The 14,450-nt window shown below is 37.5% G+C and overlaps 1 protein-coding gene across 1 annotated transcript; it reads right to left on the reverse strand.

Moving 5' to 3' along the window:
* Positions 1 to 7,862: 7,862 nt before the first annotated feature.
* Positions 7,863 to 10,491, reverse strand: LOC131604487 (uncharacterized). Its single transcript, XM_058876922.1, has 3 exons — positions 10,359 to 10,491; positions 8,490 to 9,908; positions 7,863 to 8,280 (listed from the first exon to the last, which is right to left on the reverse strand). Exons 2-3 carry the CDS (start codon positions 9,638 to 9,640, stop codon positions 7,863 to 7,865), a joined length of 1,569 nt encoding a protein of 522 aa, XP_058732905.1. The 5' UTR covers positions 9,641 to 9,908; positions 10,359 to 10,491.
* Positions 10,492 to 14,450: the final 3,959 nt, after the last annotated feature.

Genomic DNA, 14,450 nt, shown 5'->3' on the forward strand with positions numbered 1-14,450 from the left:
AGCTTTGAATTTCTTCTTGAATCATTGCATGCTTGATTGTATCAGAACATTCTTGAATGTACCAGAGCATCATCAGAGCACCTTTACATCCTGAAATGTTTCAGAACAAACTATACGACAAAAGTCAGAGCATGAATGAGTCAGAACATTCTTTTAAGAAGGAACATGTATCAGAGCAAAAACTCTGGTAAGTTCTTAAACAGAATGTGTATCAGAACATATGAGAGAGGAGAATGTATTAGAGCATATTCTTCCACGAGAATATCAGAACATTCTTCCTTCTTGCTTCTGATCTTGAAGCTTCACAGCACTAAGCTTGCTTCACATTCTAAGAACATGTTTTGCTTCTTGAATAGCATATTCTTCACGTATTTGCTTCTTATGCCAATCCTGCAAATCCTGCAAAGAATCTTAGCAACATAGAACTTGCAAATATTGTTAGGAATGTTGAGATTTAATCCCAGCAACTGATAATATAATTAAAATCAATTATCACGTTTTCTCCCCCTTTTTGTCATAACATCAAAAAGCATTTAAAAGATTCAGATGAAAAACAAACAATATGAGAGAAGATAATGTTTCATTGATTCATCAAAACATATCAGAAGATACAGAAGGAGAGAAGCAGATGCAGGAAACAGATGCAAGAAACAAGAAACAACTAAGACCAAAGGACTACGACTAGCCTAGCTTAGAAACTATCTTTGCCAGAAGGCTTTGAATCTCAGAAGTGCTTTCAGACTGCTTCTTCATAAAGGTTCTGAACTCCTTATGAGTTTCCTCATGCTTATCCAAACGAGAAGCAAGATCAGCTTGGTTCTGTTGAAGAGCCTTCACAGCTTTCACCAGAACAGAAGGTCCAGCAGAAGAAGCTTCACAACTATCGTTCAAAGGAATAGCATGCTCAACAACAGCATCTATCATGAGAACGTCATCTAGATTTTCTTGAACAGGAAGTTTCTCAGCAGGATGATTCTCAGCACTTTGTTTCTCAGCATCAGCTTCTGACATATAAGCATCTTTAGCATAATCTGGAACAGAAAGATCAGAATCTTCATTCTCAAGAGCCTTGATAGGAAAATAGCAAGTGTACTATTTTTGCCTATGTAGTAGTAATGGGAAAATCCCAAGTATCGAATCTCAAGGACTGCTTGACGATATAGAGTTTCACAGCAATTTCAATTAAACAAAAAGTAATAAAGGTTTTTGTTGGTTTTGCAAATAATGTAAATACGCAGAATGTTAAAACGATGAACAGAGATGAGTAGGTTGCTAGGGGTCGGTGAATGATTCTTCCTGTAACAACTATCCTTCTCAATGCAATAACATAGTTTCACAATTGATTACCGGTTCTCAAGAATATCTAATCCTAAGGCCTTAGTGAAAAGATATTTGACGTCACAACCTAATTACTATGTCCATAGATAATTATAATTATGATCAAGCATTCCAATACCAAGAATTTCCGGTTAAGATAAAATATCCCTAGTTCTAGGTGATAATTATTATCCTATGTTCTTACTCATGTCAATGAACAATTGCTGTCCAGCTAAATTTATTCATACAAATTCATTATCCGTTTTTCCGACGGTTAAAGCATAAAGAACAGATGTAAAACAAACCAATAGTAGGAAAACCAAATTGTTATTGCATCAAAGAAATAAAGTTATCACATTCAGAATCAAGATCACCCCCTAGCAACGGGGGGTTTAGCTACTCATAAAAATAACAAAAACCATAGTGTAAATTGTAGACATTACAGATAAATGAAGGAAATCCAATCTTCAATGGCAAAAGCTCATAGAATTCTTCAATCCTTGCATAAAATCTGAGTTCTCCAGCCTTCTACAGTGTATTTTCGCTCCCAAAATTCGTCGAACCCTTGTCCAAACGCATTCTGGTCCTTTTATTTCTGTCTGAATGGGCTTTTCAGCAAGAAAGCCCAAATCTTCACGTGCACACGCGTGTGGGGACGCGTTTGATGGTGGCGACACGCGTCCCGGGACGCGTTTGGGCAGAGAGGCAGTTTCCTTTGCAATTCTGGCTTCTGGGATGCGTGTAGGCACGCGTCTGGTGGTCTGGGACGCGTCTGGGAACGCGTTTGGTCAGTAGACCTCAATATTTCACTTCCACACGCGTATGGGGACGCGTTTGAGCAGCAGGATGCACTTTTACAAGCTCCACACGCGTGTGGAGACGCGTCTAGCCAGGCCATGTGCTTTTTTCATCAGTTTCTTCACGTTTTGCACTGATTTTCCCATTTCATTCATCTGAGCCTACAAACACTTAAACACAAAACCAAAGCATAAAATGACGAAAAAAGAAATAAAACATAAAATAAAATACTTCAAAGACAACTAAAAATAACAGTAAAAACATGTGTAAAAACCACTGATCAAACGCCCCCAAACTTAAACCGTTGCTTGACCTCAAGCGACAATTACAAGAGTTTATGACCTTTAAAGCACCCCGGTGTTCATACGTGAGATATCCGTTTGTATTGATCAAGAAACAGTTGGTCCGGCATTCACATGACGCGACGAGTTTCTGCTACCACTTTAAACCTTAAGCTCCCCTTTTGGATACCTCTCCAACTATGCTTTGCACTTAAGTCTCTTTCCGATTTTTCTCCTCTTTCATTCGGAAAATCACATTAAGGCACTGTATTTCTTATAATAATCATCACATGCATGAAACAAATCAAGGCTTTATTTTTTTCTTGACACCAAACGAGCAGCATTTGCTAGCTTTTTATTACCGATGAAATTTTCAAACTTTGCCGTTATATATTGTCCTTTTGGACGACGTTTGGGGATCAACCTCCTTTGGGCTGAATAACCGGGTGAGGGCTATCCAACTTAGCGAGCCGGTTGCCTTTTACCGCCTTTTCATCATCTGGTGCCAACTTATATATATTTTTTTTCAACCAGTCATCATGCACGTGAATCTGACTTATGCCCGACTGTATCAATAAACTACTCGAGGAGTACTTCTTAGGATACAAGTACTATGGTGCAAATCTACACGTTGGACTCATATTTCTTTTAGGGAACCAAGGGTGTTTAAACAAACCTCTTCTTGTCACATTATTCCGAACTTCCTGTCCTCAAACAATCCTCCCTTCATCTCTATATACTCTTCCCGATCACTTTTTAAGATCAAAACTCTTCAAAAATAAAAATTTTGGTCAAAATTTGGGACAAATATGATTCTGTAGGTCTTACACATATTATAGCAGCAATATAAATTAAAATGCAAAGAGTAAAACCTCCCCCAAACTTGAACGAAACATTGACCTCAATGTTTTAGAACAAGCCCGAGAGAGGTGACTCACAGAGGGTCATGCACTCCATAGCTTCCACTTGAAATGCCCCTTTTATTTCCTGAAATAAAATAAACAAGAAGACAAAGTAATTATTAAAACCGTGGGTTGCCTCCCACGAAGCGCTTCGTTTAACGTCGCATGGCTCGACGGTCCATTACCCTTTATTATGAAGGGTATTTTCTATTCCACACCTGGTTGCTTTTCACCTCCGCAACCAAATACTCATGAAGATGAAAGGCATGGACACATTTTCTCTTCAATTCACTTTCCACATTCTTCTCGACTTTTTTATTCTTTTTAGGACTTTTGCTAGCTCCTTGAGTTGTTTCCACCCGAGAAGCTATGCTTGAAATTTTCTCTTGGAGCTGCTCAGGCCTTTTGTCTTTTTTCTCACTTTCTATCATACCACCAGAAGTTTGATCATTTACAACCGCCCTATGTTTCTTAACTCCTAACATCTTCAAGGTTACTTCTTCATCAAAAGATCTCAGCGTTAGTCTCCCTTTTTCAATGTCGAGGTTGCAGCGGCCTGTCGAAAAAAATGGCCTCCCAAGAAGGATAGGAGTTTCTTCGTCTTCCGGAATGTCCATGATGTGGAAGTCAACAGGGAATACAAACTTATCAACTTCCACTAGTACATCTTCAGCTACCTCATATGATTTTTTAATGGTGTGATCAGCGAACCTTAATTGTGTCTTACTCTCACTAATCTTTTCCAATTCAAGCTTTTTGAAAATGGACAAAGGCATTAAACTCACACTAGAACCAGAATCGAGGCGTACCTTTTTAAACATTATATTATTGATAGTGCATGGTATCGCCACCGCTCCAGGGTCTTTCCTCTTTATTGGGATCTTTCTTGCCGACGAGACTATTCCGCACTTCTCAATTGCCATTTTTGATTCTCCTTCCACTGATCTCTTCTTTGTCATTACCTCCTTCAGAAATTTCTTATACAATGGCATGTGCTCAAGTGCTTCGAAGAAGGGTAAATTCACCTCTAGCCTTTTGAACAATGCAGTAAACTTCTTAAAGTCTTTCTCTTTTGAATTCTTCTTTGTCACTCTGGAAGGGAAAGGTAGTTTGATCACCGGTTCAGCATCTTTCTTATTTTTTTCTTCAACTGGTTTAACCGATGGTATCACAACTTCTGGTTCTTTCGGGTTCTCTCTTATTTCCAAATCCACCTCTATTACCATAGGGTCATCTATTTCCTCTTTTTCTTTTTCAGTTTCAGCCACTCTTTTGCTCCTTGTTGTAACTGCATTAATCTTCTCTTGGTCTTTCGGATTTTTCACAGTTGAACTCAGAAAGTTACCTTGTGCCTGTAGAGTGAGGTGCTGTGCTATTTGACCCACCTGAACTTCTAAATTTTTGATTGAAGCTATGGTGTTCCTATGGTTGTTTCTTGTCTCTTCTTGAAACTGAGAGCATTGTCCAGCCAATCTCTCGATAGCTACTCCCACTCCGCCTTCTGAGGGCCTTGTTGTTGTTGTTGATCTTTCCAAGCGAAGTTGGGATGATTCTTCCACCCAGGATTATAGGTGTTAGAATAAGGATTATTTTGCCTCAAGAATTTGATTTCTTCAATTTGCTTGGGAGAAGCAACACAACAAACAGTTTGATGAGGACCATTGAAAATTTCACAGATCACAGGTTGAGCTTGTTGGATTTGACAAACCTGTTGAGTACCTATATTCATAGCCTTTAATCTCTTATCTACCTCTGCAGCTATCGCATCTTCAACTCGGATTTTTGAGGTTTCCAGCTTGAGATCAATGATTCCTTCTGGTTTTCTAGCACACCTATCATATAACTCCAAATGCTCATTTGCAGCTATTGCTTCAATGATTTTTGTGATGCCGGAGGCTGTTGTGAAATTTGTTGAGCCTCCCGCTGCTGTATCAATCAACTGCTTTATTTTCATTCTGAGCCCATTGACAAATACTTGCATCTGTTCAGTCTTGTCCATATTATGAGTGGGACATGCTACTAGAATTCTTTTGAATATTTTGTAAGCATCTCCTAAAGGCTCACCCCCCTTCTGCTTGAAGTTCAAAATATCATACCTCTTTCTTATAAAGACCGAGGCGGGGAAATTCTCATTCAAGAAGGCCTTCTCCATCTCTTCCCATGATGTAATACTGCCTGCTGGAAGAGAATAGAACCACTCTTCTGCTTCTTCGGCTAATGTGAACGGGAACATTCTCAGCTTCTTCGCTTCTTCTGTATGCCCTTCAATTTTTAGAGTTGTGCTCATGGTCAGAAATCTCTGTAAGTGCTTGTTTGCATCTTCATTAACCTTTCCGGTGAAAGGTTTTCTTTCCAGCTGATTTATTGTGCTCGGATGCAATTGAAAATTTTCCGCATTTACCGGTTGGTTGACAATTGTGAGTCTACCACCCAGTGTGTTCGCAGCACCATAGTCTCCGAGAAGTCTCTCAGGTGGAGGTGGGTTTTCACCCATGACTTCTTCTTCACTTTCAGAATCTGAACCTGAATGAACTGAAACAATTTCTTCTTCAGATTCCAGCTTAACCAACTGAGCTTGCCTACGCCTTGCGTGCAAGGTTCTTTCAATTTCTGCGTCAAAAAGAAATTCAGCTGAGGCCTTACCTCGCATACACAGATTAGACAAATATTAGAATTAGGAAAAATAAATAGTCCAGAAAATAAAATTTTAGTCGCAGAGCAACACAATTTTAATTGAAATAAATCTAAAACTCAATTATCTTCGGCAGTCCCCGGCAACGGCGCCAAAAACTTGATAGGAAAATAGCAAGTGTACTATTTTTGCCTATGTAGTAGTAATGGGAAAATCCCAAGTATCGAATCTCAAGGATTGCTTGACGATACAGAGTTTCACAACAATTTCAATTAAACAAAAAGTAATAAAGGTTTTTGTTGGTTTTGCAAATAATGTAAATACGTAGAATGTTAAAACGATGAACAGAGATGAGTAGGTTGCTAGGGGTTGGTGAATGATTCTTCCTGTAACAACTATCCTTCTCAATGCAATAACATAGTTTCACAATTGATTACCGGTTCTCAAGAATATCTAGTCCTAAGGCCTTAGTGAAAAGATCTTTGACGTCACAACCTAATTACTATGTCCATAGATAATTATAATTATGATCAAGCATTCCAATACCAGGAATTTCCGGTTAAGATAAAATATCCCTAGTCCTAGGTGATAATTATTATCCTATGTTCTTACTCATGTCAATGAACAATTGCTGTCCAGCTAAATTTATTCATACAAATTCATTATCCGTTTTTCCGACGGTTAAGGCATAAAGAACAGATGTAAAACAAACCAATAGTAGGAAAACCAAATTGTTATTGCATCAAAGAAATAAAGTTATCACATTCAGAATCAAGATCACCCCCCTAGCAATGGGGGGTTTAGCTACTCATAAAAATAACAAAAACCATAGTGTAAATTGTAGACATTACAAATAAATGAAGGAAATCCAATCTTCAATGGCAAAAGCTCATAGAATTCTTCAATCCTTGCATAAAATCTGAGTTCTCCAGCCTTCTACAGTGTATTTTCGCTCCCAAAATTCGCCGAACCCTTGTCCAAACGCATTCTGGTCCTTTTATTTCTGTATGAATGGACTTTTCAGCAAGAAAGCCCAAATCTTCACTTGCACACGCGTGTGGGGACGTGTTTGATGCTGGCGACACGCGTCCCGGGACGCGTTTGGGCAGAAGGGCAGTTTCCTTTGCAATTCTGGCTTGTGGGACGCGTGTGGGCACGCGTCTGGTGGTCTGGGACGCGTCTGGGAACGCGTTTGGTGGTCTGGGACGCGTCTGGGCACGCGTTTGGTCAGTAGACCTCAATATTTCACTTCCACACGCGTCTGGGGACGCGTTTGAGCAGCAGGATGCACTTTTACAAGCTCCACACGCGTGTGGAGACGCGTCTAGCCCGACCATGTGCTTTTTTCATCAGTTTCTTCACGTTTCGCACTGATTTTCCCATTTCATTCATCCGAGCCTACAAACACTTAAACACAAAACCAAAGCATAAAATGACGAAAAAAGAAATAAAACATAAAATAAAATACTTCAAAGACAACTAAAAATAACGGTAAAAACATGTGTAAAAACCACTGATCATGCCTTAAGAATCTCTGCCAGATTCCTTGGAGGTGTAGGAGCAACAACTTCTGATGGATATTCAACTTCTGGATATACCATATCTGGTGCTTTCTTGGAGGCAAGGTTGTCAGAATCGAGTTTTTACCTTAACACGTTTTGCCTAGGTAAAATCGAAACGTAAAATCGAAACGTAAAATCGTCGATTTTACCTCACATTAAAATAGTATTATATATATATATATATTCACTTCATTTTACGTAGCTTAATGCAAAAAAAAGAGTATTAACATTTACATTTACAGTAATATACTAGAACTATGGTAACTCAATGTAGAAAATAATAGATACATTTATAATTTACATATCCATCAAGATGCAAGAACTTTTAGTTTCTCATGTTTACATCATTTTACACTTGTTTTGCACAATTTTAAAACTCAATTACCATTTCAAATGCACTCCAGTAACGTTCACATCCAGAAGAGCTACAAGTCAAACTTAAAACACGAATAGCAAAACTCTTTAGCTCTGGAGTATAATCTCCATACATATCCCACCATTGTGCCAGATGCATATTTGTCCTAGCTTTTTTTGCATATTCAGTACCAAACAGAGGCCCTTGACAAAAATGAAAGTCAACAAGCTGCATGTTTATCTTGTCCCTTTCAGTAGCATCACTTACTAATCTAGACACACAACCATATAATCCATTTTTGACATCAATATTATCACCTTTAAACTCTTTTCCAAAGTGATATCGAGGATTAAGATAATACGCAGCCGCATGCAAAGGCCTATGGAGCTGACCCTTCCAACGTTCATCAATAATTTTCCATACTGGTTCATAGCTACGATGCAAACAAAGAACATATATCTTTTCTCAAACATATTTCATAGCTACGATGCAAACAAAGAACATATATCTTTTATCAAACAGTAAACAATTTAGTGACTAAAGAATACATTAAATTAGAATAATATTCATGGCTTAATCATAATGAATTTTTTTCATATTAAATATCAAATGACATAATATTATGAGAAATTGTGGACTTACTATTTCTGAATATTACCGAAGTTGCTTTGAATACGTTTTTTGCAAGAATCCATCGCCTCGTAAATGAAACCCATGGCAGGCTTTGCATCAGAATCCACCAACCTAAGCACCTCCGTGAGAGGAGCAGCAGTCTTGAGACACACAACAATATTCTTCCAGAAACGATGATCCAAAGCACCCTTTGCAATTTTTCTTCCCTCTTCTGTAGTTGCAAACCTACTAGACTTCCATTCATCTGAGCCAAACATGTTGAGCAATGAAGATTTGAGATCATTGAGACAACCAAGAGTCAAATAGGCAGTGGCAAATCTTGTCATAGCAGGCCTAATCAAATCCCTCCCATTTGTGAACTTCCTCACCATAGTAATTAGCATCGTTCTAGAGTAAATATAAGTTGTCAACTTTCTTGCATTCTTTATAGTGACCTGATGAATAATCAACTCTTTTTCAAAATCCTCAAATATCAAATCAATGCAATGTGCTGCACATGGAGTCCAATACAAATTCTTTCGCTTTAGCATCAACTGTTCCCCACCAGCTTTGAAATTTGCAGCATTATCAGTGACCACTTGGATTACATTCTCCTCTCCCACAAATTCTACCGCATCATCTAACATCTTACAAACTTTATCGGTTGTTTTAGAAATATCAGAAGTGTCCAATGAATAGAGGAAGATTGTCCCGTTAGGACTATTTACCATAAAGTTGCAAATCGAACATTTTTTCCTATCTGTCCACCCATCAGACCTGATTGAACAGCCGGTTCTCTTCCACTCATCCTTAAAATCTTCAACAATTTTTTCAGTTTCATGTACTGCTCTTTTCAATAGCTTGTCTCTGATATCATGATAAGTAGGAGGTTTGTAGCCAATTCCGTATTTTGCAATTCCATCACATATTTTTGCAAAGGCAGGATTTTTGATACAATTAAATGGAATGGCACTTGTGTAAAAAAACATTGCAACAAGATCATCTGCTTCCTCCTTTAGAGGTTTTTTCATCATTTGATTAATTGTTGATTGAATCCTCTTTCCTTTTTGTTGATTATTGTTGTGTATCTCCGATGTTGGAATTCCCCCATCCTCAACAATTTCAGCCATTTTTCTTTTCTTCATTGATGTCTCTTTTCCCGTAGCAACTACATTTAGCATTATTAATTTCACATCATCCAGAACTTGTGCACATGGCTAAGAACCTTCACTAGTCCCCGCAAGATGATGTTTGAATCTGAAAATTCCTCCGCTAATGATTTTTGAGCAATAACGACATTTTACTTTTTTAGCATCACCGAAAACATCCGTCCCATAATTCCACCCAATATCAGTCCTATTACCCTTAATAATCTTCCTCCCTTTCCCTCTGAATGAACAAGAACCAGAGCCTTCAACACTAGCCTCATTCTCAGCCATGGATGTGAATCTAACCAATAAAAAAGAATCGAATTTAAATAAGAAATTTTAACTAACAAAGTACAACATTGAAGAAATTTTATCAAATATATACACAGTAAATAAAAGAAACTTCTTTTAAGTTCTTACTTTTATTAAGTTCTTACTTCTGTTAAGTTCTTACTTAGTATATTAGTATAATAAAACTATAAAAATTCTAATGTAACAATTGCTTTACACTTAGATAACAAAACCATAGCACTAATAACCAAAGTTCACGCACAGAATAGGAAAACTAGAAACACTGTAATATTAATAGTAAAAGTAGCACCTATGTTTACTTAGACAGTACCATTCAAAGAAGAAAGCTCACAGAGACACAAAGAAAAATCATCCCACATACACAAAGAAAATGCATCACAAACATAGTAACATTAACTTTGTTTTTTGATTTGAGAAGAGAGCTCACTTAGATACTTACAAATCAAAAAAAGCTTACAAAATCTTGCTGTTGAAGTTCGGCGTCGGATTCGAACAGAGATGATGAATTTCAGCGTTAGATGCTAACGGTGATGATGAACTCCGGCGTCGTAGACGTGATGTTAGGGTTCAAACGTTTCAGTTTCCATTCCTTTTCTCTAGTATGTTAAATGAAAAATGAATATAAAGTTGGTTTAAAATGAATAAAATAAAAACATGGGTCAAGTTTTATTGGCTGGGCTTTTTAAAAACTGGAAGAAAAAAAAGGTAAAATCCAATGAAAGAGTAAACTCCTATGATTTTACACGATTTCAAAGATTTTAGAGTGATTTAAATCGTGTAAAATCGGTTTTGTCTATGATTTTACTTAAAAACGATTTTACCTACGATTTAACACCAAATGCCTACCTAGAAACGTGAAATCTATGGATTTTAGGTTTTAAATCGCGATTTTAACAACCATGCTTGGAGGGATTCTCCCTTAGCCAGTTGAACAATGACTGAAAGTCTCTAGTCAGAACAGAATATGGGGGCTTCCACACGACCATGGCAAGACAAGGCGCTTGGTCAGACACATCTTCTGCAAGCTCATCCAGAAAAGATTTTTCTTCAAGACAAAACCTGCCCTTGAGAGACTGACCCAGAATTCTTCATAGGATCTTAGAAATCCAAGATGAACTGGAGCTTCTGCTACACACGCCTTCTGAAGCTTCAGAAACTCAGAGTGCATCTTTCTTCTGAAAATCCTCCAGAGATTTCTCAATTCAACATCATCCATTCTGGCATGATGTGATGCCTTCAATGTCTCCAAACCTGTCTCCATTTACAGATTTAATAATTCAAAACGTACACCAATCAGAAAATTCCCGGCCGGATTTGAGTCTGGTGATAGCAGAATCTGGGTTCAGAAAGAAGTAGGGTTGAGGTTCTCTATCAAGAGAGAGATGTGATTCTACTTCTTCTGACTCAGCGTCTAACACCACAAGCTCAGGTTTAGGACGGGGTTTAGGAGTGAAATTGCAGTCACGAAACAATTGAGCCAAAGAACCTGTACTTTTAGATTCTGATTCAGGTGAATTGTTGGTAACTGGGTTAGCAATGGGGGAATGGTTTGCATGAGGAGGAGGTTGAGAAATGGATATATTTGTTTGAGGAGGAAGGAGAGTTTGAAGGGGTTGAATATCTAGAACGAGTGTATCAATGGGATGGTCAGAAGTAGTGTTGGTTAAGGGTGAAGAAGGAGGGGTGAGAACTTTGGTAATTTGAGGTGGTTCAATAGGGGCTGTTTGTGGTGGATTTTCTGGTTGAGAAGGTTGAGGAACTTCTGTTGGTATAGATTATGAATTTAAAACAGAAACATAGTTAGGTTCAGAAACATGAATATCTGAAGAGCTCTTCTTCTGAGGCCTCTCAGAGACATCTTCCATAGCCTTTCGCTTCTTCTTCTCAGAAACCGCCTTTATCTTTTCTAGAGCAAGTTCTCTCTTTCTGGAAGCTTCCTTCTCTTCTTCTTCCTTATTCACTTCTTCTTGAATCATTTCTTCTTCTGACCTCTTTTCAACTTCAACAGTTTTCTTTTTTTTCTTCTTATCTTTCTTCTTCTTCTTCTTCTTCTCTACTTCCTTCTCAGCATTATTCTCAACATCTTCTTTCTTTTCTTTCTTTGACTTCTTCTTTTTCTTCTTTTTCTCAGCATCTTCTTGTTGTATATTCTCAATTTCAACAACAACGTTTTCATCAACTTCTGTAGCAACTTCTTCTTGATTGTCGTTTTCCTCATTGACAGAAGGAAGTTCATGCTTGCGCTTTGTTCTTCTTTCCTTATGATGAGCAACTTCTGGGACATCTTCAGATACTCCAGCCTTGGAAGTAGAAGGCTTCTGACGACTTACTCCAGCAGGAGCATCATTAGCATTACCCTTCTTGAGAGTCTTACGATAATTAACCTCAACTTCTGATAGTTCTTTACTGAAAAACATTTCAAATTCAGCTAGAACATGGCCTCTTCTGATCCTAATTCTTGGAATAGGTTGAGGAGCATGTTCAACAGCTCGAATAATATTCATCTTTCTCAAAGTGTTGGCATTCAAGATGCTTCCAGTGACAGTGACCAGATCCTTGATGACACCATCAGATTCCAGTTTTTCAACCATCTTAGTTTGGACCAGAATATTAGTAATGATTCTTCCAAAAGGAATAACATTGCCTTTCTTAGTTCTGTGCGTATCCCTAGAGTCTCTTACAGCATTCCACATGTGATTAAAAATGATGTAAGGAGCATCAACCTTCTTCTGAGTACCAATATAATACATGATGTATTGTTGGTCTTTGTTTATGAAGTTTGGTGAACAGGTTGATTTTCTGTGATAGAAACACCCTAGAAGAATCTTTGTCCACACTTTGTAGATGTTCTTCAAATCCCTAACATCCTTGGTTTTCGTCACATCTGGGCAGGGACGGACCCAAGTTGAAGAGTGTGTAGGCTGAGGCCCCCACAAAGTTTTTAGTAATGTTCCATTAATATTAGATATGCTACTTACATATTACTTAGAAATGTTCCATTAATACTAGATATGCTACTTATATATTACTTACATATGTACACAAGTTACTTATATTTTTAGAAAAGAACGTTAATATAAACCTTTAATCAAGATATAAAATAATAACAAACTTATATTTCGATGTGTTTATAATTTCGATAAATTTAAATATTATAGTAAATATGTATCAACTATTTTGAAGATTTAAATGACAATTTTTAATTGTTTTTTATATTATATATTTGATACTTGTTGTAAAACAAATATTGCCCCCACTACCCAAATTTTCTGGGTCCGTCCCTGCATCTGGGTATAGTTCAGCAAGAACATCTTCCCAGTTTGCTCTGCGAGAAAGTTCATAAGCGCCAACAGGCTCTTTCAAATCAAACAATATTCTCAGAGTATCTTCAGTGATAGCAAAGAATGTTCCATGAACAAAAGATACAACTGCTTTAGGAATGACGAAAGCATAAGCCCATAATTCTTTTACCAAGTCAGGATAGACTGGTCCACAGAACTCATGAAAGAATGATGACCATCCTTGAAATACCATATTATCTTTGACATGAAACTCATGTTCTTCAAGGTTATCAAAATCAACCATCAACTCACAAATAACTTCTAAATCTTTCCGAGGAATCGAACACGTGACCGGAGGAAAGAATAGTTGTTCTTCTTCTTGTTGATGTTGTTGAGGAGGAGATGAAGAATCAGCAATATGCGATGAAGAAGCAGCCATTTTTACACCACTGAGATTTCTGGGTTTCTTTCTTTTAGGGTAAGAAAATAGGGCAAAAAGGTTGCAGAAGTGCATAAACAGGAGAGAGAAAGGATGCGTAAAAGAGAAAATGTTATGATGAGAGATGTATATATAGATACGAATTTGAAAAAGAATGCAATGACTTTATGAGAATGAACAGTTACAGAATCAAAAGAATCAAATGCATTTAATGATGAATGACGTTAGGTGGGATAACGTGAAATTTGAAATGATTTGCACAGTTACCTAGGGCGGTGTCTCATCAGTTGCACGCATGCCTGTCCAAATAGAGTGAACACGTGTTCAACTTCTGGAGCAGTTGGTGATAGCTATTTTTCTTTGACTTTGATTCTGGCAGAGTTAGAACTTCTCATCTTCTTATTCTGATAATAAGTTCTTATTGACATCCTTTAGAAAGGATCTTGTTCTAATAGGATCTTCTTTCTTTCCAAGAATGACATCTTCTGAGTGAGAAGAGGTGAGTCTTGAAGATCTTCTGAAAGTTGGTTCTTCAAAAATTCTGAGATTCTCTAAAGAGGCAGCAACTTGATCTTCTGACGCCTTGCTTCTGGATTCTCCAGCTTCTGAGTCACAGACTTCAATATCTGCAAAATTCTCAAACTGCTTTGACTTTTCAAGACCAAGCTTATCATCAAATCTGATGTTAATTGATTCTTCAACAATCAATGTTTCATTATTGTATACTCTGTAGCCTTTTGAGCGTTCAGAATATCCAAGAAGGAAACACTTCTGTGCCTTAGAATCAAACTTACTCAGATGATCCTTAGTG

This window comes from Vicia villosa, linkage group LG5 (genome assembly GCF_029867415.1).
Source record: "Vicia villosa cultivar HV-30 ecotype Madison, WI linkage group LG5, Vvil1.0, whole genome shotgun sequence".
Classification (NCBI taxonomy): Eukaryota; Viridiplantae; Streptophyta; class Magnoliopsida; order Fabales; family Fabaceae; genus Vicia; species Vicia villosa.